This window comes from Gigantopelta aegis, chromosome 3 (genome assembly GCF_016097555.1).
Source record: "Gigantopelta aegis isolate Gae_Host chromosome 3, Gae_host_genome, whole genome shotgun sequence".
NCBI lineage: Eukaryota > Metazoa > Mollusca > Gastropoda > Neomphalida > Peltospiridae > Gigantopelta > Gigantopelta aegis.
The window spans coordinates 55618708-55643187 of NC_054701.1; the positions used below are offsets into that span (position 1 = coordinate 55618708).

The 24480-nt window shown below is 38.0% G+C and overlaps 1 protein-coding gene across 1 annotated transcript in view; it reads right to left on the reverse strand.

Annotated features, from left to right (window-relative positions):
- Window positions 1-24480, reverse strand: part of LOC121368272 (protein MTO1 homolog, mitochondrial-like) — a 201890-nt gene that overhangs the window by 158458 nt on the left and 18952 nt on the right. The window contains exons 5-8 of the mRNA XM_041492929.1: window positions 21432-21603; window positions 18577-18753; window positions 16105-16217; window positions 12148-12260 (exon numbers count right to left, since the gene is read on the reverse strand). Coding sequence (XP_041348863.1) covers window positions 12148-12260; window positions 16105-16217; window positions 18577-18753; window positions 21432-21603 — 575 coding nt within the window. The remainder of the gene's footprint in view (window positions 1-12147; window positions 12261-16104; window positions 16218-18576; window positions 18754-21431; window positions 21604-24480) is intronic.

The window sequence follows — 24480 nt, forward strand, 5'->3', positions numbered from 1 at the left end:
GCATGTTAACTTGTTTCCAAAGACCAGCTTAATTCCCATTGCTTACACCGCATGTTAACTTGTTTCCAAACACCAGCTTAATTCCCATTGCTTACACCGCATGTTAACTTGTTTCCAAAGACCAGCTTAATTCCCATTGCTTACACCGCATGTTAACTTGTTTCCAAAGACCAGCTTAATTCCCATTGCTTACACCGCATGTTAACTTGTTTCCAAAGACCAGCTTAATTCCCATTGCTTACACCGCATGTTAACTTGTTTCCAAAGACCAGCTTAATTCCCATTGCTTACACCGCATGTTAACTTGTTTCCAAAGACCAGCTTAATTCCCATTGCTTACACCGCATGTTAACTTGTTTCCAAAGACCAGCTTAATTCCCATTGCTTACACCGCATGTTAACTTGTTTCCAAAGACCAGCTTAATTCCCATTGCTTACACCGCATGTTAACTTGTTTCCAAAGACCAGCTTAATTCCCATTGCTTACACCGCATGTTAACTTGTTTCCAAAGACCAGCTTAATTCCCATTGCTTACACCGCATGTTAACTTGTTTCCAAAGACCAGCCAGCTTAATTCCCATTGCTTACCCATTGCTTACATGCATGTTAACTTGTTTCCAAAGACCAGCTTAATTCCCATTGCTTACACCGCATGTTAACTTGTTTCCAAAGACCAGCTTAATTCCCATTGCTTACACCGCATGTTAACTTGTTTCCAAAGACCAGCTTAATTCCCATTGCTTACACCGCATGTTAACTTGTTTCCAAAGACCAGCTTAATTCCCATTGCTTACACCGCATGTTAACTTGTTTCCAAAGACCAGCTTAATTCCCATTGCTTACACCGCATGTTAACTTGTTTCCAAAGACCAGCTTAATTCCCATTGCTTACACCGCATGTTAACTTGTTTCCAAAGACCAGCTTAATTCCCATTGCTTACACCGCATGTTAACTTGTTTCCAAAGACCAGCTTAATTCCCATTGCTTACACCGCATGTTAACTTGTTTCCAAAGACCAGCTTAATTCCCATTGCTTACACCGCATGTTAACTTGTTTCCAAAGACCAGCTTAATTCCCATTGCTTACACCGCATGTTAACTTGTTTCCAAAGACCAGCTTAATTCCCATTGCTTACACCGCATGTTAACTTGTTTCCAAAAAGACCAGCTTAATTCCCATTGCTTACACCGCATGTTAACTTGTTTCCAAAGACCAGCTTAATTCCCATTGCTTACACCGCATGTTAACTTGTTTCCAAAGACCAGCTTAATTCCCATTGCTTACACCGCATGTTAACTTGTTTCCAAAGACCAGCTTAATTCCCATTGCTTACACCGCATGTTAACTTGACCAGCTTAATTCCCATTGCTTACACCGCATGTTAACTTGTTTCCAAAGACCAGCTTAATTCCCATTGCTTACACCGCATGTTAACTTGTTTCCAAAGACCAGCTTAATTCCCATTGCTTACACCGCATGTTAACTTGTTTCCAAAGACCAGCTTAATTCCCATTGCTTACACCGCATGTTAACTTGTTTCCAAAGACCAGCTTAATTCCCATTGCTTACACCGCATGTTAACTTGTTTCCAAAGACCAGCTTAATTCCCATTGCTTACACCGCATGTTAACTTGTTTCCAAAGACCAGCTTAATTCCCATTGCTTACACCGCATGTTAACTTGTTTCCAAAGACCAGCTTAATTCCCATTGCTTACACCGCATGTTAACTTGTTTCCAAAGACCAGCTTAATTCCCATTGCTTACACCGCATGTTAACTTGTTTCCAAAGACCAGCTTAATTCCCATTGCTTACACACCATTGCATGTTAACTTGTTTCCAAAGACCAGCTTAATTCCCATTGCTTACACCGCATGTTAACTTGTTTCCAAATTCCCACCAGCTTAATTCCCATTGCTTACACCGCATGTTAACTTGTTTCCAAAGACCAGCTTAATTCCCATTGCTTACACCGCATGTTAACTTGTTTCCAAAGACCAGCTTAATTCCCATTGCTTACACCGCATGTTAACTTGTTTCCAAAGACCAGCTTAATTCCCATTGCTTACACCGCATGTTAACTTGTTTCCAAAGACCAGCTTAATTCCCATTGCTTACACCGCATGTTAACTTGTTTCCAAAGACCAGCTTAATTCCCATTGCTTACACCGCATGTTAACACCAGCTTAATTCCCATTGCTTACACCGCATGTTAACTTGTTTCCAAACACCAGCTTAATTCCCATTGCTTACACCGCATGTTAAACTTGTTTTCATGTTAACTTGTTTCCAAAGACCAGCTTAATTCCCATTGCTTACACCGCATGTTAACTTGTTTCCAAAGACCAGCTTAATTCCCATTGCTTACACCGCATGTTAACTTGTTTCCAAAGACCAGCTTAATTCCCATTGCTTACACCGCATGTTAACTTGTTTCCAAAGACCAGCTTAATTCCCATTGCTTACACCGCATGTTAACTTGTTTCCAAAGACCAGCTTAATTCCCATTGCTTACACCGCATGTTAACTTGTTTCCAAAGACCAGCTTAATTCCCATTGCTTACACCGCATGTTAACTTGTTTCCAAAGACCAGCTTAATTCCCATTGCTTACACCGCATGTTAACTTGTTTCCAAAGACCAGCTTAATTCCCATTGCTTACACCGCATGTTAACTTGTTTCCAAAGACCAGCTTAATTCCCATTGCTTACACCGCATGTTAACTTGTTTCCAAAGACCAGCTTAATTCCCATTGCTTACACCGCATGTTAACTTGTTTCCAAAGACCAGCTTAATTCCCATTGCTTACACCGCATGTTAACTTGTTTCCAAAGACCAGCTTAATTCCCATTGCTTACACCGCATGTTAACTTGTTTCCAAAGACCAGCTTAATTCCCATTGCTTACACCGCATGTTAACTTGTTTCCAAAGACCAGCTTAATTCCCATTGCTTACACCGCATGTTAACTTGTTTCCAAAGACCAGCTTAATTCCCATTGCTTACACCGCATGTTAACTTGTTTCCAAAGACCAGCTTAATTCCCATTGCTTACACCGCATGTTAACTTGTTTCCAAAGACCAGCTTAATTCCCATTGCTTACACCGCATGTTAACTTGTTTCCAAAGACCAGCTTAATTCCCATTGCTTACACCGCATGTTAACTTGTTTCCAAAGACCAGCTTAATTCCCATTGCTTACACCGCATGTTAACTTGTTTCCAAAGACCAGCTTAATTCCCATTGCTTACACCGCATGTTAACTTGTTTCCAAAGACCAGCTTAATTCCCATTGCTTACACCGCATGTTAACTTGTTTCCAAAGACCAGCTTAATTCCCATTGCTTACACCGCATGTTAACTTGTTTCCAAAGACCAGCTTAATTCCCATTGCTTACACCGCATGTTAACTTGTTTCCAAAGACCAGCTTAATTCCCATTGCTTACACCGCATGTTAACTTGTTTCCAAAGACCAGCTTAATTCCCATTGCTTACACCGCATGTTAACTTGTTTCCAAAGACCAGCTTAATTCCCATTGCTTACACCGCATGTTAACTTGTTTCCAAAGACCAGCTTAATTCCCATTGCTTACACCGCATGTTAACTTGTTTCCAAAGACCAGCTTAATTCCCATTGCTTACACCGCATGTTAACTTGTTTCCAAAGACCAGCTTAATTCCCATTGCTTACACCGCATGTTAACTTGTTTCCAAAGACCAGCTTAATTCCCATTGCTTACACCGCATGTTAACTTGTTTCCAAAGACCAGCTTAATTCCCATTGCTTACACCGCATGTTAACTTGTTTCCAAAGACCAGCTTAATTCCCATTGCTTACACCGCATGTTAACTTGTTTCCAAAGACCAGCTTAATTCCCATTGCTTACACCGCATGTTACCGCATGTTAACTTGTTTCCAAAGACCAGCTTAATTCCCATTGCTTACACCGCATGTTAACTTGTTTCCAAAGACCAGCTTAATTCCCATTGCTTACACCGCATGTTAACTTGTTTCCAAAGACCAGCTTAATTCCCATTGCTTACCATGTTAACTTGTTTCCAAAGACCAGCTTAATTCCCATTGCTTACCGCATGTTAACTTGTTTCCAAAGACCAGCTTAATTCCCATTGCTTACACCGCATGTTAACTTGTTTCCAAAGACCAGCTTAATTCCCATTGCTTACACCGCATGTTAACTTGTTTCCAAAGACCAGCTTAATTCCCATTGCTTACACCGCATGTTAACATGTTCCAAAGACCAGCTTAATTCCCATTGCTTTCCATGTTAACTTGACCAGCTTAATTCCCATTGCTTACACCGCATGTTAACTTGTTTCCAAAGACCAGCTTAATTCCCATTGCTTACACCGCATGTTAACTTGTTTCCAAAGACCAGCTTAATTCCCATTGCTTACACCGCATGTTAACTTGTTTCCAAAGACCAGCTTAATTCCCATTGCTTACAGTGCATGTTAACTTGTTTCCAAAGACCAGCTTAATTCCCATTGCTTACACCGCATGTTAACTTGTTTCCAAAGACCAGCTTAATTCCCATTGCTTACACCGCATGTTAACTTGTTTCCAAAGACCAGCTTAATTCCCATTGCTTACACCGCATGTTAACTTGTTTCCAAAGACCAGCTTAATTCCCATTGCTTACACCGCATGTTAACTTGTTTCCAAAGACCAGCTTAATTCCCATTGCTTACACCGCATGTTAACTTGTTTCCAAAGACCAGCTTAATTCCCATTGCTTACACCGCATGTTAACTTGTTTCCAAAGACCAGCTTAATTCCCATTGCTTACACCGCATGTTAACTTGTTTCCAAAGACCAGCTTAATTCCCATTGCTTACACCGCATGTTAACTTGTTTCCAAAGACCAGCTTAATTCCCATTGCTTACACCGCATGTTAACTTGTTTCCAAAGACCAGCTTAATTCCCATTGCTTACACCGCATGTTAACTTGTTTCCAAAGACCAGCTTAATTCCCATTGCTTACACCGCATGTTAACTTGTTTCCAAAGACCAGCTTAATTCCCATTGCTTACACCGCATGTTAACTTGTTTCCAAAGACCAGCTTAATTCCCATTGCTTACACCGCATGTTAACTTGTTTCCAAAGACCAGCTTAATTCCCATTGCTTACACCGCATGTTAACTTGTTTCCAAACACCAGCTTAATTCCCATTGCTTACACCGCATGTTAACTTGTTTCCAAAGACCAGCTTAATTCCCATTGCTTACACCGCATGTTAACTTGTTTCCAAAGACCAGCTTAATTCCCATTGCTTACACCGCATGTTAACTTGTTTCCAAAGACCAGCTTAATTCCCATTGCTTACACCGCATGTTAACTTGTTTCCAAAGACCAGCTTAATTCCCATTGCTTACACCGCATGTTAACTTGTTTCCAAAGACCAGCTTAATTCCCATTGCTTACACCGCATGTTAACTTGTTTCCAAAGACCAGCTTAATTCCCATTGCTTACACCGCATGTTAACTTGTTTCCAAAGACCAGCTTAATTCCCATTGCTTACACCGCATGTTAACTTGTTTCCAAAGACCAGCTTAATTCCCATTGCTTACACCGCATGTTAACTTGTTTCCAAAGACCAGCTTAATTCCCATTGCTTACACCGCATGTTAACTTGTTTCCAAAGACCAGCTTAATTCCCATTGCTTACACCGCATGTTAACTTGTTTCCAAAGACCAGCTTAATTCCCATTGCTTACAGTGCATGTTAACTTGTTTCCAAAGACCAGCTTAATTCCCATTGCTTACACCGCATGTTAACTTGTTTCCAAAGACCAGCTTAATTCCCATTGCTTACACCGCATGTTAACTTGTTTCCAAAGACCAGCTTAATTCCCATTGCTTACACCGCATGTTAACTTGTTTCCAAAGACCAGCTTAATTCCCATTGCTTACACCGCATGTTAACTTGTTTCCAAAGACCAGCTTAATTCCCATTGCTTACACCGCATGTTAACTTGTTTCCAAAGACCAGCTTAATTCCCATTGCTTACACCGCTTAATTCCCATTGCTTACACCGCATGTTAACTTGTTTCCCAAAGACCAGCTTAATTCCCATTGCTTACACCGCATGTTAACTTGTTTCCAAAGACCAGCTTAATTCCCATTGCTTACACCGCATGTTAACTTGTTTCCAAAGACCAGCTTAATTCCCATTGCTTACACCGCATGTTAACTTGTTTCCAAAGACCAGCTTAATTCCCATTGCTTACACCGCATGTTAACTTGTTTCCAAAGACCAGCTTAATTCCCATTGCTTACACCGCATGTTAACTTGTTTCCAAAGACCAGCTTAATTCCCATTGCTTACACCGCATGTTAACTTGTTTCCAAAGACCAGCTTAATTCCCATTGCTTACACCGCATGTTAACTTGTTTCCAAAGACCAGCTTAATTCCCATTGCTTACACCGCATGTTAACTTGTTTCCAAAGACCAGCTTAATTCCCATTGCTTACACCGCATGTTAACTTGTTTCCAAAGACCAGCTTAATTCCCATTGCTTACACCGCATGTTAACTTGTTTCCAAAGACCAGCTTAAATTCCCATTGCTTAACATTGCTTACACCGCATGTTAACTTGTTTCCAAAGACCAGCTTAATTCCCATTGCTTACACCGCATGTTAACTTGTTTCCAAAGACCAGCTTAATTCCCATTGCTTACACCGCATGTTAACTTGTTTCCAAAGACCAGCTTAATTCCCATTGCTTACACCGCATGTTAACTTGTTTCCAAAGACCAGCTTAATTCCCATTGCTTACACCGCATGTTAACTTGTTTCCAAAGACCAGCTTAATTCCCATTGCTTACACCGCATGTTAACTTGTTTCCAAAGACCAGCTTAATTCCCATTGCTTACACCGCATGTTAACTTGTTTCCAAAGACCAGCAGCTTAATTCCCATTGCTTACACCGCATGTTAACTTGTTTCCAAAGACCAGCTTAATTCCCATTGCTTACACCGCATGTTAACTTGTTTCCAAAGACCAGCTTAATTCCCATTGCTTACAGTGCATGTTAACTTGTTTCCAAAGACCAGCTTAATTCCCATTGCTTACACCGCATGTTAACTTGTTTCCAAAGACCAGCTTAATTCCCAACACCAGCATTGCTTGCATGTTAACTTGTTTCCAAAGACCAGCTTAATTCCCATTGCTTACACCGCATGTTAACTTGTTTCCAAAGACCAGCTTAATTCCCATTGCTTACACCGCATGTTAACTTGTTTCCAAAGACCAGCTTAATTCCCATTGCTTACACCGCATGTTAACTTGTTTCCAAAGACCAGCTTAATTCCCATTGCTTACACCGCATGTTAACTTGTTTCCAAAGACCAGCTTAATTCCCATTGCTTACACCGCATGTTAACTTGTTTCCAAATTCCCACCAGCTTAATTCCCATTGCTTACACCGCATGTTAACTTGTTTCCAAAGACCAGCTTAATTCCCATTGCTTACACCGCATGTTAACTTGTTTCCAAAGACCAGCTTAATTCCCATTGCTTACACCGCATGTTAACTTGTTTCCAAAGACCAGCTTAATTCCCATTGCTTACACCGCATGTTAACTTGTTTCCAAAGACCAGCTTAATTCCCATTGCTTACACCGCATGTTAACTTGTTTCCAAAGACCAGCTTAATTCCCATTGCTTACACCGCATGTTAACTTGTTTCCAAAGACCAGCTTAATTCCCATTGCTTACACCGCATGTTAACTTGTTTCCAAATTCCCACCAGCTTAATTCCCATTGCTTACACCGCATGTTAACTTGTTTCCAAAGACCAGCTTAATTCCCATTGCTTACACCGCATGTTAACTTGTTTCCAAAGACCAGCTTAATTCCCATTGCTTACACCGCATGTTAACTTGTTTCCAAAGACCAGCTTAATTCCCATTGCTTACACCGCATGTTAACTTGTTTCCAAAGACCAGCTTAATTCCCATTGCTTACACCGCATGTTAACTTGTTTCCAAAGACCAGCTTAATTCCCATTGCTTACACCGCATGTTAACTTGTTTCCAAAGACCAGCTTAATTCCCATTGCTTACAGTGCATGTTAACTTGTTTCCAAAGACCAGCTTAATTCCCATTGCTTACACCGCATGTTAACTTGTTTCCAAAGACCAGCTTAATTCCCATTGCTTACACCGCATGTTAACTTGTTTCCAAAACCAGCTTAACCATTGCTTCCAAAGACCAGCTTAATTCCCATTGCTTACACCGCATGTTAACTTGTTTCCAAACTTACATTCCCATTGCTTAACATGTTAACTTGTTTCCAAAGACCAGCTTAATTCCCATTGCTTACACCGCATGTTAACTTGTTTCCAAAGACCAGCTTAATTCCCATTGCTTACACCGCATGTTAACTTGTTTCCAAAGACCAGCTTAATTCCCATTGCTTACACCGCATGTTAACTTGTTTCCAAAGACCAGCTTAATTCCCATTGCTTACACCGCATGTTAACTTGTTTCCAAAGACCAGCTTAATTCCCATTGCTTACACCGCATTGCTTACACCGCATGTTAACTTGTTTACCAGCTTAATTCCCATTGCTTACACCGCATGTTAACTTGTTTCCAAAGACCAGCTTAATTCCCATTGCTTACACCGCATGTTAACTTGTTTCCAAAGACCAGCTTAATTCCCATTGCTTACACCGCATGTTAACTTGTTTCCAAAGACCAGCTTAATTCCCATTGCTTACACCGCATGTTAACTTGTTTCCAAAGACCAGCTTAATTCCCATTGCTTACACCGCATGTTAACTTGTTTCCAAAGACCAGCTTAATTCCCATTGCTTACACCGCATGTTAACTTGTTTCCAAAGACCAGCTTAATTCCCATTGCTTACACCGCATGTTAACTTGTTTCCAAAGACCAGCTTAATTCCCATTGCTTACACCGCATGTTAACTTGTTTCCAAAGACCAGCTTAATTCCCATTGCTTACACCGCATGTTAACTTGTTTCCAAAGACCAGCTTAATTCCCATTGCTTACCGCATGTTAACTTGTTTCCAAAGACCAGCTTAATTCCCATTGCTTACAGTGCATGTTAACTTGTTTCCAAACACCAGCTTAATTCCCATTGCTTACACCGCATGTTAACTTGTTTCCAAAGACCAGCTTAATTCCCATTGCTTACACCGCATGTTAACTTGTTTCCAAAGACCAGCTTAATTCCCATTGCTTACACCGCATGTTAACTTGTTTCCAAAGACCAGCTTAATTCCCATTGCTTACACCGCATGTTAACTTGTTTCCAAAGACCAGCTTAATTCCCATTGCTTACACCGCATGTTAACTTGTTTCCAAAGACCAGCTTAATTCCCATTGCTTACACCGCATGTTAACTTGTTTCCAAACACCAGCTTAATTCCCATTGCTTACAGTGCATGTTAACTTGTTTCCAAAGACCAGCTTAATTCCCATTGCTTACACCGCATGTTAAAAATATATTTTTGTAAGAAACTACATCTACATGTATGTAGAAAATCATGCTTTGCATTTTGTAAATTGTACTGAATGTTGGTTTCAACCTCTAGTGTACACTGACTAGCAGCCATATATAATACATCATAGCATGATTAATCTATTAGGAATAGACAATATTTGCTCAAATAAACAATGCTATTTAGTACTACTAACCATAGCTACTGTTGCTTTTTACTCTATAAATATTTGACGGTGCACCTTGAACTAGTATTTAGACACAGACATGTATGTCAAGTATTTCAAAATGGCAGCTCAAAAAGCCAGAGAGCTATTAGTATCCCATTAGGAAAGACAAGAAATTCTTCACATCACAAAGAAATACTTCAAACTAACTGATTGCTTTTACAACTGGAAGTAATTTTCTATTTTTTCTGAAGATAGAAATCCACAAAGCAAATAAAAATCTTTAAAAAATAAGTGTATTCCAAAGATTTTAATGAACAGAACGTTAAAAATAAAAATGCAGAAATTTCAAAGCAAGCTCATTGAAGAAGAAATCACAACCATGGTCAATAAAAACAAAGCTAAATATTTTGTGTCATGAAATCAACTGACTCAGTGATTGCAAGTGACCTAATATTCAGCAATAGATTTCTAATGTCTCAACAATCAAAAGTCAAGCATAACAATGGACATGGCAATTATTTATTTAGTAATAAGTTACTGTTTATGAATGTATAAACTAACAGAATAAAACAAAAAGAAAATTACATAAAAACATAAGTTACATTTTAAAATTATTTCGTCTTGATGGGAAATTTGTTTTAAAAAAGAAGAATGATACAATGAAAACATAGTTATTTAATTCGTATCCACAATCTGGATTACTTACTTTGTGACAAAATATAATATAACAGTGAGTACTGTTTTTGTTATTAATGATTATTTGATACACAGAGATTCTGGTATTAACAAGCATTCTGAAAGTGCTGCTAAAGCCATACATGTCCCAGGCCCAACAAATGTTTGTATCTCCTAACTTCAAGGGTCATAACTGCGTCAAAAATGGGTAAATTGCCACGACAGTTAAACTTATCTGTAACAGTACATGATAAAGCTATACACAAAATTTCAGCTTAATATAACAAGACATTGCAAAAACAAAATGTTTAGCAAACAATATGTAGGACGGACAACAGACAGACAGAAAGCCAGACAGAAAGCCAGACAGACAGACAGAAGGATGGAGACAATACCTATAGTCCCTTCCGTTAATAATAAAGATTAGAAATAAAAACTGCATTCTCAGACAATATCTTTGCCATTTTTTTCATGAAAATATCATTTCATAACTTGGGCAGGGGTAAAACAAATTACACCAAAATATTATCATTATTGAAGTTTTTATTACTGAATGATGCCCAGTGTAATTTTTTTTTAACTTTTATTTTTTGGCATTAGATTGGTTTTTATAATAAAATTGTCAGAAGACATGTGATCTCACATGCCAGCTTTGCCAATATCACAATCATCACTAATTGCAAAACTGTAGATAATGCCAGCCACAAATTGCCTGTTTTTATTCTCAATATGGTCTCTGGTACAAAGGCATATTTGAGTATTTGGCACCCCTAGGCCATTAATATTTTTATCCTTGGCATCCCTAAGCCTCCAAAAACATAATAAAGAGTAGACTTAATTAAGTGGAAAAATTTAGGAACTGGCACTGGATGAAGATGAGTGAGGGAGAGGGGATGATGGATCTGGCTAAAAGAGCTAGATTCCACTTTGATATCACATGCCATTTTTATTATAATTTTTTTTTTTTTGGCAAGCTTTTGCCGTCCCATAAAATATGGACCTAATCGTCCTGTGCATTAATACGGCTCTGCCTTGGTAGTACATTGCATCTCCTGTTCAAACAAATACATCCACACATCCATGTTCAGCTTCATGAATATTAAGCAGCTAGCTATGAAAATGTTTACACTGATCTCTACTGGGATGAAAGTGAGGAATCATATTTGGAGTTATCATTGTTTATATTATACAATAGTGGATGCATTCAAGTTTAAATTTTACAATGGATATCATAGTGATCTGTTGATAAATAAACTTGTTGTCTGTACACGATATCATGCTGTACAATGCCATAAGGGAACAGCGAAACAGTCTCCACCATCTAACAAGGACATGTACTCTTTTTATGCAATGGAGATTTAATTCCTAAAATAATCCAACTATTGCACATATTAGCCACTGATAATTCTCATTTGCTGAAAATAAAAAATTACTTTCGATATTTTTTGGCTGTTTTTTTATGGGTTGACTTATAAATGGATCAGTAACAAAATTACTTTCAGGGCTTGAAATTTGGGACTCAACTTGTAGCCAAGATTGACTAATAGGCCAAGGATATAGGGTAATAAATACATATGTGTGTTTGACCATCCTAATGTTTGAAGTAGCTCAAGCTTCATGTTATTAAAAGCAAATTACCTAATGTATGTGTTTTCATACACACAAAATTACTGGAAGGCAAAATCTAATTTAGGTTACAGTACTACAAGCAAATATAATTAGACCAATAAAAAAACATTGACTATTAAAAACACTGTTATTGCAGAGTGATTGTACAACTTTAGAAGATAAAAGTAGTCTTACCTTGGCCCATTGATTTCCTCCATCACATGTTTGTTTTGGTGCAGAGTTTCCAGGACTATGGCTTCCGCAGCTTCTGTGGTGGTGGTTATGTGACATGGGAGTTGGTCTTCCGTCTGAATCAAGACCAGCAAGAAGAGAATGGCCAGTTAAAGTTTGTTTTGTGTAACGACACCACTAGAGCACATTGATTTATTAATCATTAGCTATTGGATGTCAAACATTTGGCAATTCTGACACATAGTCATTAGAGGAAACCTGTTACATTTTTTCCAATGCAGCAAGGGATCTTTTATATGCACCGTCACACAGACAGGATAGCATATACCATGGCCTTTGATATACCAGTCAGGGTGCACTGGTTGGAACGAGAAATAGCCCAATGAGCCCACTGTCTGGGCTACGTCTCGCCCCTAGTATGGTCAGAGAAAGCTACAGGGAGTTTGTAGTAATAGTGTGTAAATTAACCGAGTTACTTCACAAACAGCTGCGAGTGCTGTAACCTCACCGTGGTGCAGGGGTGTAACATTCTCTTTGAGAATGGCCAATACAGCACAAATTGAAGTTTAGAGTAAAATTCGGTGTCAGTAAATTTCTGTGATATTTGTATTTGTATTTTTGCACAGTTCTTTACACTGTTCTTGTTTAAACCTTGAATTTTTATATTGATGTTGATGTTGATCATCACTTTATTTATTTGCATTACCATAGTTTGACACCCAATAGCCGATGTATTTTTCGTGCTGGGGTGTCGTTAAACATTCATTCATTCACAAACAGCCACAGGGAGTTTGTAGTAATAGTGTGTAGATTAACCGAGTTACTTCACAGACAGCCACATGGAGTTTGTAGTAATAGTGTGTAGATTAACCGAGTTACTTCACAAACAGCCACATGGAGTTTGTAGTAATAGTGTGTAGATTAACCGAGTTACTTCACAAACAGCCACAGGGAGTTTGTAGTAATAGTGTGTAGATTAACCGAGTTACTTCACAAACAGCCACATGGAGTTTGTAGTAATAGTGTGTAGATTAACCGAGTTACTTCACACACAGCCACATGGAGTTTGTAGTAATAGTGTGTAGATTAACCGAGTTACTTCACAAACAGCCACATGGAGTTTGTAGTAATAGTGTGTAGATTAACCGAGTTACTTCACAAACAGCCACATGGAGTTTGTAGTAATAGTGTGTAGATTAACCGAGTTACTTCACAGACAGCCACATGGAGTTTGTAGTAATAGTGTGTAGATTAACCAAGTTACTTCACAAACAACCACATGGAGTTTGTAGTAATAGTGTGTAGATTAACCGAGTTACTTCACAGACAACCACATGGAGTTTGTAGTAATAGTGTGTAGATTAACCGAGTTACTTCACAAACAACCACAGGGAGTTTGTATTAATAGTGTGTAGATTAACCGAGTTACTTCAAAGGCAGCCACAGGGAGTTTGTATTAATAGTGTGTAGATTAACCGAGTTACTTCACAGACAGCCACATGTAGTTTGTAGTAATAGTGTGTAGATTAACCGAGTTACTTCACAGACAACCACAGGGAGTTTGTATACTCCTCAAAAGAAGAAACGCAAAACCACATTGTCGTAACATTTGGAGAATTGATTTAATTATTGAATGGTGAGTCCGATAATTACCAAATGTTGCAGGATTGATCACAATTCACTCTAGTCCATTGTGAGTAAGTGATAGGACACACCACCAAGGTCACGGTCATCTGGAGTCAATACCGGGTGTGGCCTCCGCGTGTGTTGACAACTGCCTGGCACCGCCTGCCCATTGAAGCAACCAGAGTACGGATGACGTCCCGGGGGATGGTGGCCCACTCGGCCTGCAAGGCTGCTGCCAGCTCGGGCAGGGTCTGGGGCTGTGGTTGTCGCTGTCGGAGGCGTCGGTCCAACTCGTCCCATAGATGCTCAATTGGGTTCAAATCCGGTGATATCGATGGCCAAGGAAGGACATTAATGTTGTTGTTCTGTAGGAAAGCCGTTGTGAGACGTGCTGTGTGAGGCCTGGCGTTGTCATGTTGGAACACTGCGTTGGCGTTGGCCATAACTGGAACGATGTGTGGCCGGAGGATCTGGTCAATGTAGCCCTGTGCATTCAGGTTGCCCTGCACGTGGACCAGGTCAGTTCTGCCAGTGTGTGAGATGGCTGCCCACACCATGACACTACCCCCGCCGAATCTGTCCACTTCCTGCACGCAGTTTGCCACATAACGTTCACCACGACGCCTATACACGCAACATCTTCCATCATGACGTCGGAGCAGAAATCGGGACTCGTCACTGAACCACACCTGTCTCCATCGCAGTTGAGGCCATTGTCGATGAATCTGGCACCACTGCAGTCGGAGTCGACGGTGTTGTGGTGTTAAGATGACACCTCGAACTGGACGTCTGGCACGAATTCCTACCTCACGTAGGCGGTTCCGTACGGTCTGGTCGGATATCCTGCGCAAACCTGGTATTGCTGCGGCTGTGGAGGTGGCAGTAGTCAATCGTTCCCGAAGGTGGCGTACCCGGATGTAGCGGTCCTGCCCGGGGGTAGTGACCCGTGGTCGACCGGATCTAGGGAGGTCACGTGTTGATCCATGTTGCTGGTAACGGTCCCACAGTCTGGAGATGGTGCTTGGGGACACATGGAATGCCCTGGCAACGGCCGTTCTGGATTTGCCTGCATCTAGTCGGCTGATGGCATTGTTTCTCTGCGGTTCACTGAGACGTGGCATGTCCTGGATTGTCAACTGTCGGCCAGATACAGAGGCCAGGCAAGCGAACACCCTGCACTTTTATACTGTCGGTGTTCATGTTGCACGTGCAGACAACGCACGTGCAGTGGTGACATGGTTTGCACGTGGCTGCGTTTTTGCGAATATTCACATTTTGGAACTTATTGTACAGTAGCTGCGTTTTATCGAATGTAACCGTGGGAATGTGTTTGGGACATGCAATGACCGTATATTCACAAAGCATGAACCGGTAGGAAACATAAAATCGGAGTTATAACCCATTTGTACCCTTTTGCGTTTCTTTTTTTGAAGAGTATATTAATAGTGTGTAGATTAACCGAGTTACTTCACAGACAACCACAGGGAGTTTGTATTAATAGTGTGTAGATTAACCGAGTTACTTCACAGGCAACCACAGGGAGTTTGTATTAATAGTGTGTAGATTAACCGAGTTACTTCACAGGCAGCCACAGGGAGTTTGTATTAATAGTGTGTAGATTAACCGAGTTACTTCACAGGCAGCCACAGGGAGTTTGTAGTAATAGTGTGTAGATTAACCGAGTTACTTCACAGGCAGCCACATGGAGTTTGTAGTAATAGTGTGTAGATTAACCGAGTTACTTCACAGACAGCCACATGGAGTTTGTAGTAATAGTGTGTAGATTAACCGAGTTACTTCACAGACAGCCACATGGAGTTTGTAGTAATAGTGTGTAGATTAACCGAGTTACTTCACAGACAGCCACAGGGAGTTTGTAGTAATAGTGTGTAGATTAACCGAGTTACTTCACAGACAGCCACATGGAGTTTGTAGTAATAGTGTGTAGATTAACCGAGTTACTTCACAGACAGCCACAGGGAGTTTGTAGTAATAGTGTGTAGATTAACCGAGTTACTTCACAGACAGCCACAGGTAGTTTGTATTAATAGTGTGTAGATTAACCGAGTTACTTCACAGACAGCCACAGGTAGTTTGTATTAATAGTGTGTAGATTAACCGAGTTACTTCACAGACAGCCACAGGGAGTTTGTATTAATAGTGTGTAGATTAACCGAGTTACTTCACAGACAGCCACAGGGAGTTTGTATTAATAGTGTGTAGATTAACCGAGTTACTTCACAGGCAGCCACATGGAGTTTGTAGTAATAGTGTGTAGACGAAATGACTCTGTACATGAGGAAAACAAAGACGACAAAGACAGCAGGTAGTTACCTTGATCCACACCTCATTGTTGAGAAAAGAAAACGGTTGCGGTGGATCATCTCCAAGCACAATGTCCATCTCTGAATAATCTATTGTACGACCATCTAACCGAGGAGGTGTTCCTGAAAATGATAGTGAACCAGATAATAATGTCTGCTTTATTTCAAACTTTAATCTTGTCATGTCCGTACTGCAATGATGTCATGGACAGAGCATTTTCATCACATTAAACAAATAGTGGCACACAGCACGCTGTCATGTAACAGTGTACATGTAATTATATTTTAAAAAAAACTGCACACATTCATATTAAATTGAGGTTAAAATGATGTCAAGACATATAATCCTGAAACAAAACCATACTTCTAATATACTGAAACAGACTCGTGAGTGCATCATCAGAGTAGACAGCTTTCAATTCTAACAGTTAATTTGTTTATAACTTATTGTGCAGAAACAAATAATACAATAGCTCAAGAAATCTATAGGTTTGAAAATAAATATACCGTGAACTAAATTTTAAATAAATCTCTTAACTCAGAAGGGGGTGGGATTTAGCTCAGTTGGTTGAGAGCTCGCTTGAGGTACTTGCATTGCAGGATCGAACCACCTCGGTGGATCTATTCCACTGATTTGGTGTTTTTTTGTTATTCTAAACAGTGCACCACAACTGGTCAAAGGCCGTGGTATGTGCTTTTCTGTCTTTGGGAAAGTGCATATAAAATATCCCTAACTGTTAATAGAAAAAAGTAGCAGGTTTCTTCTGATGTCTACAAGTCAGAATTACCAAATGTTTGACATCCAATTGCCGGTGATTAATTAATGAATGTGCTCTAGTGGTGTCATTAAACAAAACAAAACTGTCAGAAGTTAGTACTTGAAAACCAATACAAGATCCATCCTCCATATTTCTTCAATAATAATTCTGTAGAATTAAATGTCTTGTTTATTATCAACTCGTTTGGTGTAATCCAACCAACTTTTCTAATTTGGAATAAAGGAAACACTGAACAATTAAAAAAATAAAAAATTTAATCTAAAATCCATTGTTAATCTAACTACATTTTTTAAAAGATAAAAAATTACTTTAGATTTTTAAATGATGCATTTAGATGAACATCTACAGATACAACTTTAATCTATATTTCATTGATGTATAACACAGAGTTGGTGAGAATTGGAGCTATATCAGCGTAAAAAAAATTAAAATTGTGTTTCAGGTTTCATCCTTGGAAAAAAATAGGGTAGATGTGTACATGTTTATGAACTTTAAAAAAAAATTGAATCAAACCAAAAAACCGTAATTGGCCGAGGTGTTCTGAATCCAGTTTGCTGATTGCAAAAAATCAGGACTCATGATTTTATAAAAAAGGAGTTAGTATTTTTTTTGTTTAAAATACATTTCAGGGTCACTACATAAAATTAGGGTAGGTTGGGAAACCAGAAACACATTTTTTTTAGGCCTTAGGTTAACATTTACAAAGGCTGATACACTTTAAAAAGAACGTGTTTCCTGCAACGACACTAGGAAGCCTTTTTCTGTTACAATTCGAAACGTTTCAACTAATTACTTCAATGATCCGAGGAAATCTGTGGATTTGAAAGCCATTTAGGTTGTTTCTGTGAATCGTCCAAATCCGAGATTATTTTTTTGTGATTTGTTTATTTTGTCACTCAGATGATCTAAATACATTTTTCTCAATATTTCTAATCTGCTTTCGTGCCGTGTTGGATTACTTCACACTTTAGACCTGTAATCGAGACCAGCCACTTGTAAAAACAACAGGCTTTGGTTCGACACTATAGCAGGCCATATGTAAAATCACTAGCCATTGGATGGGCATAATGAAATGAAACAGATTTGACCAATCACAAGAGCCGTAATGATTCCACTACTTAAAGCTTTTCATGGCGGTAAGCATGTGAACATTATTAATTAGGCTAAACATGGTAAAATTATTGGCTAAGGAAGAGGAATCGCGAGTTCAAGAAATCGACTAATTAGTGAAAAATAAGTTTAAATGGACATGGCTTGAAAAAACATTGAAACTTGACATCAAAATCGGAAAAAACATTGAAAACATTGTTGACAGCTTGGGCAATTTCGTTAGAAAATGTGACATTCCAGGTAAGGCACTGTGTGTTTACTATAATGACTTGATTAATTACAGTTCATGAGGGTGTGTTGCACTGGTAGAGCATACTACCAAAGTAAAGAATCTATTGTTAATGTTCTTTGTTTTAATCTAAAGTGCCAGGAGAGATCCCCTTTGAGCATCAATTTAAAAAAAAAATCCTGGGAGAGCACCCCCAAACGTGGAGGGGGGAATCCCCCCTCCTCGACCTTACCCCCTCACAGCCTTTGGCTGTGTACTATCCGCTTTGCGCACAGTTTGCAAAGTTTTCAGCTGATTTCATCAAGTGTCATTGTCATGCCTGCAATCAACACACAAATCAAAGGGGAAATGGTGAGTTTGAAACCTGTTTTAAGTCGCCCCATTGTAAAACCTGCCAACTCCAACGTCCTAGCCAAACCCACTGCTGCCTGGTCACCAAGTCTCCCAGCTGGACGGACAGACAAACCAATGTTGATGCAGCCACGCAAAAATGTGCCTGTTGTCAAGACAACTGTTTTCCCCAGCATCACTTTTCCATCACCTGAAACAAAAATGCTTCAACATTAATTTTTAATTTTAGTTCTTTCAATTTAAAGATAATTTCTCGAAGCAATCTGTTCGGTTACATTTAAAACTATTTTTAGATGTAACTACAAATTCATTAAGAGAGCTAAGAATAGTATTAATGTTTTAGAACATCTACACTAACTTCATCAATACAATTTGGTGTGATCCAAATTTACCTATAATTATGAACCTATTCATAATTGTTACATATTTAATATTCCTACAATATTTTGAACAACAAACAAAAAACTGAGACATAATCATCGATGAAAAAAGAAGCACACAAAGATGATTTACTAGAAACCAAACAGTTAAAGGGAGGTAATTCATTCAAATATCAGTTTATTTGATTTAGCTCTAACTGTAATATTTGAAGTTAACTACATAGGTAACAATATGCACATCACTAAAAAGTAGTAATTTACCAAAATGTCCCTCAATAAGAGAAAACCTAGTGCAGTAGAATTCACACAAGTCATACATGTCCCACAATATCCAAACAGAATCTAACTGTTAACATAATAATTTTAAAGCCACAACCAGCACTAGTGGAGTGAATGTTCAGTCATTGATCTTTTCACCAGTAGGTATTAGGATCATATCTGAGTATGGACTCCCACCTACAGTGAGCCTTAGAGACTTGGTGTGAAGTGGTAAGATCACTACATTCACTTCTCTACACCGATTTCTCTACACCAACGTCTCTGTCACTAACCAGTGACCAATCCTAGAGACAAACACTAGGTGAAGTCTATGTGCTACATTTAATGTGTGTGTGGGAGGGGAGAACAATCTGCAATTCTGTTTTTGCCATACCGAACTAGGTTTTTACTTTTAGTTATGGATAAAGGGTCAGCTATGTTATTCTCCGATTGACCACTCTTTGCATGGCACTGATGGTAAAACAGAACATGTTTTAAACAAAATCATGTGAGGTACTTTCATTGTAGAGACATGTGCACTATGACACATTATACTACTTAATTATATTAAGGCTTCTCCTAAAATGTTACAATATCGCAGTGATATAGACAATATGATATAAAAATGGTAACGCCAGAATTTTTGAATACTTAAAGAGAAAAAGAAAAAAAAAGGAAGAAAGAGTACAAAGAAGGAATGGTTTGTTTATCATATACTATCATACGATATGATACGATACAACTATGGTGCTGTTTGTAATGAAGTTCTAGACAGATTTAAATATTAAAATATTATCTTAAATATGGGTTTGGTTCTCCAAGGCATTGCAATTATACTCAAGATATATTACTGTATATCGCTGTGTATTAGCTGACTTTTCAAGACTCTAAATACCATCATGAGAAGAGGGGTCGGCCAATACACGGAGTCAACAAAAAATGTCTAAGATAAAACAACAAAATATTGGCGTGTACGGAATACGATACTAATGAAAACACATCAGTCAATCTCGGCTTCAAAACCTTACCGTTCCGTTATTTAATCAGTATTTTTCAACAGCCTGTATTTATTAGTCCCATACAAGTGTCCATTTGATACACACAATAAAAGTTATATTTTATTTGAGAAATTAAATTAAATTAATTTTATTTTTATTGCGTCAACAATTTCCAGTAAAAGCCACTAACAAGTAGTACTAGTATTTGGCGCCAAATGTGTCACATGATCAGAACGGTCATTAAGTATTTTTATGACCACTGATATTTTGTCCTCAATTGCAGATTTAATTTGTCAGAACTGATGATTTTTACTTACTGTCATTGTTGATTCTGCACCGACCTCGGTGGCGTCGTGGCAGGCCATCGGTCTACAGGCTGGTAGGTACTGGGTTCGGATCCCAGTCGAGGCATGGGATTTTTAATCCAGATACCGACTCCAAACCCTGAGTGAGTGCTCCGCAAGGCTCAATGGGTAGGTGTAAACCACTTGCACCGACCAGTGATCCATAACTGGTTCAACAAAGGCCATGGTTTGTGCTATCCTGCCTGTGGGAAGCGCAAATAAAAGATCCCTTGCTGCTAATCGGAAGAGTAGCCCATGTAGTGGCGACAGCGGGTTTCCTCTCAAAATCTGTGTGGTCCGTAACCATATGTCTGATGCCATATAACCGTAAATAAAATGTGTTGAGTGCGTCGTTAAATAAAACATTTCTTTCTTTGTTGATTCTGCAATTCCTAATAAATTATTATAAAAAGAACGGAATTATTGCAATTATCTGTCGTGGGTGTTAAATAATATTTACACTGCCTTACAAAACTACATTTATCAGCTAGTAATGACCATGTGATCGATTCAATCAAGAAATAAAAAGAACAGAATAATGTTATCCCACATTAGGGGATTTTTTGTATAAACCTTTATTCTTTTTAAGCTATCGTAAAATCTTTAGATATATCCGATCGAGCGATCTCGGGCAACAGTGAATCGCGGGAATTTATTTTGCTGAACCGATCAAAGCACAATGTATAAAAACTATTTTAATATATTTTTGCCAGTTTTAACTATATAAAAGTTGAGTTGGCTTATACATCATACCAGCCATTTTGTACCAGATACTGAGGGGAAAACTAAGGGGTCAGCTTATCCACAGAGTCGTCTAATACATGACGATATACAGTATAGTTTATATGGAGCTGTTAATAAATATTTTATATTATAGTTTGTACTTGCCGAGAATGACACCGAGACACTCTTGCTTCATGAGCTCATGGTCTGGCTGTCTGGATTCTCGCAGAAGCAGGTTCTCTACGGGGGCCGCCATTATCCTCAGTTTACTCAGTCTGCGTACTTCTCGCTGCATGTGTTCTTTATACAGGTCCCTGTCAATCTGAGCCCTTGGTCCCTAAAATAACAACACTAATAAACTGAGCCCTCGGTCCCTAAAATAACAACACAAATAACAAGAGCTATGTCATTGAAAAAATAACACCGATAACAAAAGATACGTCACTGAAAAAATAACACAAATAACAAGATATATATCACTGAAAAACATAACACAAATAACAAGATATGTTACAGAAATAACAACATCATGAGATATCCCAAGGAAATAACACCAACAACAAGATATATATATATCACTTAAATAAAACCATCAATATCAACAGGTATCTCAATGAAATAACACCAATAACAAGAGATATGCCACTGAAATAACAACACCAACATCAAGAGATATGTCACTGAAATAACAACACCAACATCAAGAGACATCTTAAGGAAATAACAACTCCAATAACAACAAGTATTTCATGGAAATAACAATATCAATAACAAGAGATACCTGTATGTCATGGAATTAAATAACCAATAACAAGATATATCTCACAGAAATAGAATAAAAAATAACAAGAGATATATAATGGAAATAATACCAATAACAAGAGATATCTCACTGAAATAACACTAATAACGAGAGACAACTCACTTAAGTAACAATCTCAAGAAATATATTATTGAAATAACAACACCAATAACAAGAGGTATCTCACTATCTCCAATAGCAAAAACTATTTCACTGAAATAACAAACCCTGCAATGCTGTGGAGATTGCCATGGATTTTTTCATTCACTGGGGCGTTTTTTTTTGCTGTGGACTACATTGGAAAAAAAATTCTAGATATATTTTTATCTTATTGTTAAAAATAAAATATACTTTGTGAACTGAAAACAGATTAAAAGTAAATATTAAAACAGTATCTGAATCTCAGTGCCATCGGGTATGATTAAAAATACATATGTAAATTACCAATTCCAAAGTTCAGCCAGCAAATGTTTTGCTAATGTTCTTGAACTATTTAATTAGTTCCCGATTTTTTTTCTGCTCGGTCTGGCGGAACTCATGTAGCATTAAGTGAGTTCCAACTATAGTTTCACACAAGAAGAAAAGTAAAAGTGTTTTGTGTGCAATTTACAAATCAATCGGTTCAGAAATAAATAACTTGTAGTAAATTTCATAACATGAAAAAAGGCGTTCCCTGTGGGACGGACTATAGGTCATTGAACTCTGTTAACTGTTCATAGCATGTGCATTGCAGGAACCACTGGCGTGCAGTGGGTATCAGCTTATACATTGTTGAAATGTGACTGTGGTGCATTATGGGTGTTTTATTTTCAATAAAATGTGGAACATACACTCCTATAAGCCTGATGATGAGATATTTATAGATATACATATATACAGAGAGATCATTCTGATAGTTTAATAAAAAAATTCTCTGTCATTTATATTGACAAAATATGCCACCCTTGTATGGTGCATACTGGCTTAATTTGAAAAAAAAAACCCCAACAATCAAAAACAACCTTTACAGATTTTCATTTTACTTGTGTTTGAAAGGGGGACATTCGATAATGGTGACAGATTTCCTAACATAATTAATTATGCCGTTTTTATGGAACATTATTTTAATTCTATATCGCATTAAATATATTCTGACACTTTGATGTAATATAATTAAAATATAAAGATTAAACTGGCATGTCACTGCGGACTGACAATGCTGTATATTGTCATCCCTTTACAACCCCATTGTTCTTGAATGTGCACGTCATTCACGTATTGATTGTAATGTCACTTTCAGTCAACAAAAACGGCCACTGGTATAAATTAATCTTACAGCATATTGGCAAACAAAACAAATAACAAACTCATCATTAAAATTTACTTCCAATCCAGAGTTGCAAACATGTTAATGGTCGAATTGCTGTGGAAAATGCTGTGGACACCATTTTTCTATGACAATTGTTTTCCTGTGGTCATTTTCTTAATTGCAGGGGTTGAATAACAACACCAATAACAGATATCTCATGGAAATAACATTTATAATAAAATATATCTCACTAAAAAAACAAAAAAACTAATTATAAGACATCTCCCTGAAATAACAACACCAATAACAAGAAATAACAACACCAATAACAAGAAATATCTCTTTGAAATATCAACACCAATAACAAGAAATATCTCTTTGAAATGACAACACAAATAACAAGAAATATCTCTTTGAAATGACAACACCAATAACAAGAGGTCTATCATAGAAATAACAACATCAATAAAAAGAGATATGTCATGGAAATAACAACATCAATAACAAGAGATAACTCACTGAAATAACAATATCAAGAGATATATCATTGAAATAACAACACCAATAACAAGAAATATGTCATGGAAATAACCAATAACAAGATATATCTCATGGAAATAACAACATCAATATCAAGAGATATCTCACAATAAGTTGTCACTTTTTTTGTGGACTGTAAAGATTATACCTTGAATTATATGCCCACAACAGATTACACCTAAAAAAACCCAAATTTTATAAACTATCAATACTGCAAAACACCAAACGGCTGACTGACGGATCAACACAAAATGCATCTCTACACTGACAAACCTTAAAATGTAGTCATATTAGCTGTAGGCTTAGTAGTTTATTATTTGCCAAAAAATATACATTTTATAGGCATCCAAACATATTTACAATAAAATAATACATTGTACACATTGCGGGGAATGGTGAGGTCTACAGGATAGACCTATTAAAAGTTATCACAGTCGATAGTAACATACAGTAATGAAATAAATACATAAATAAAAACATACTCATAAATCATGGTTGTCTGTTCTATGTGTGGTAGCAGTTATCAAGTATTTACACAATTTAATTAACTCTCTTGAGTTATCGGTGGACAGTAGTTGTGTTAA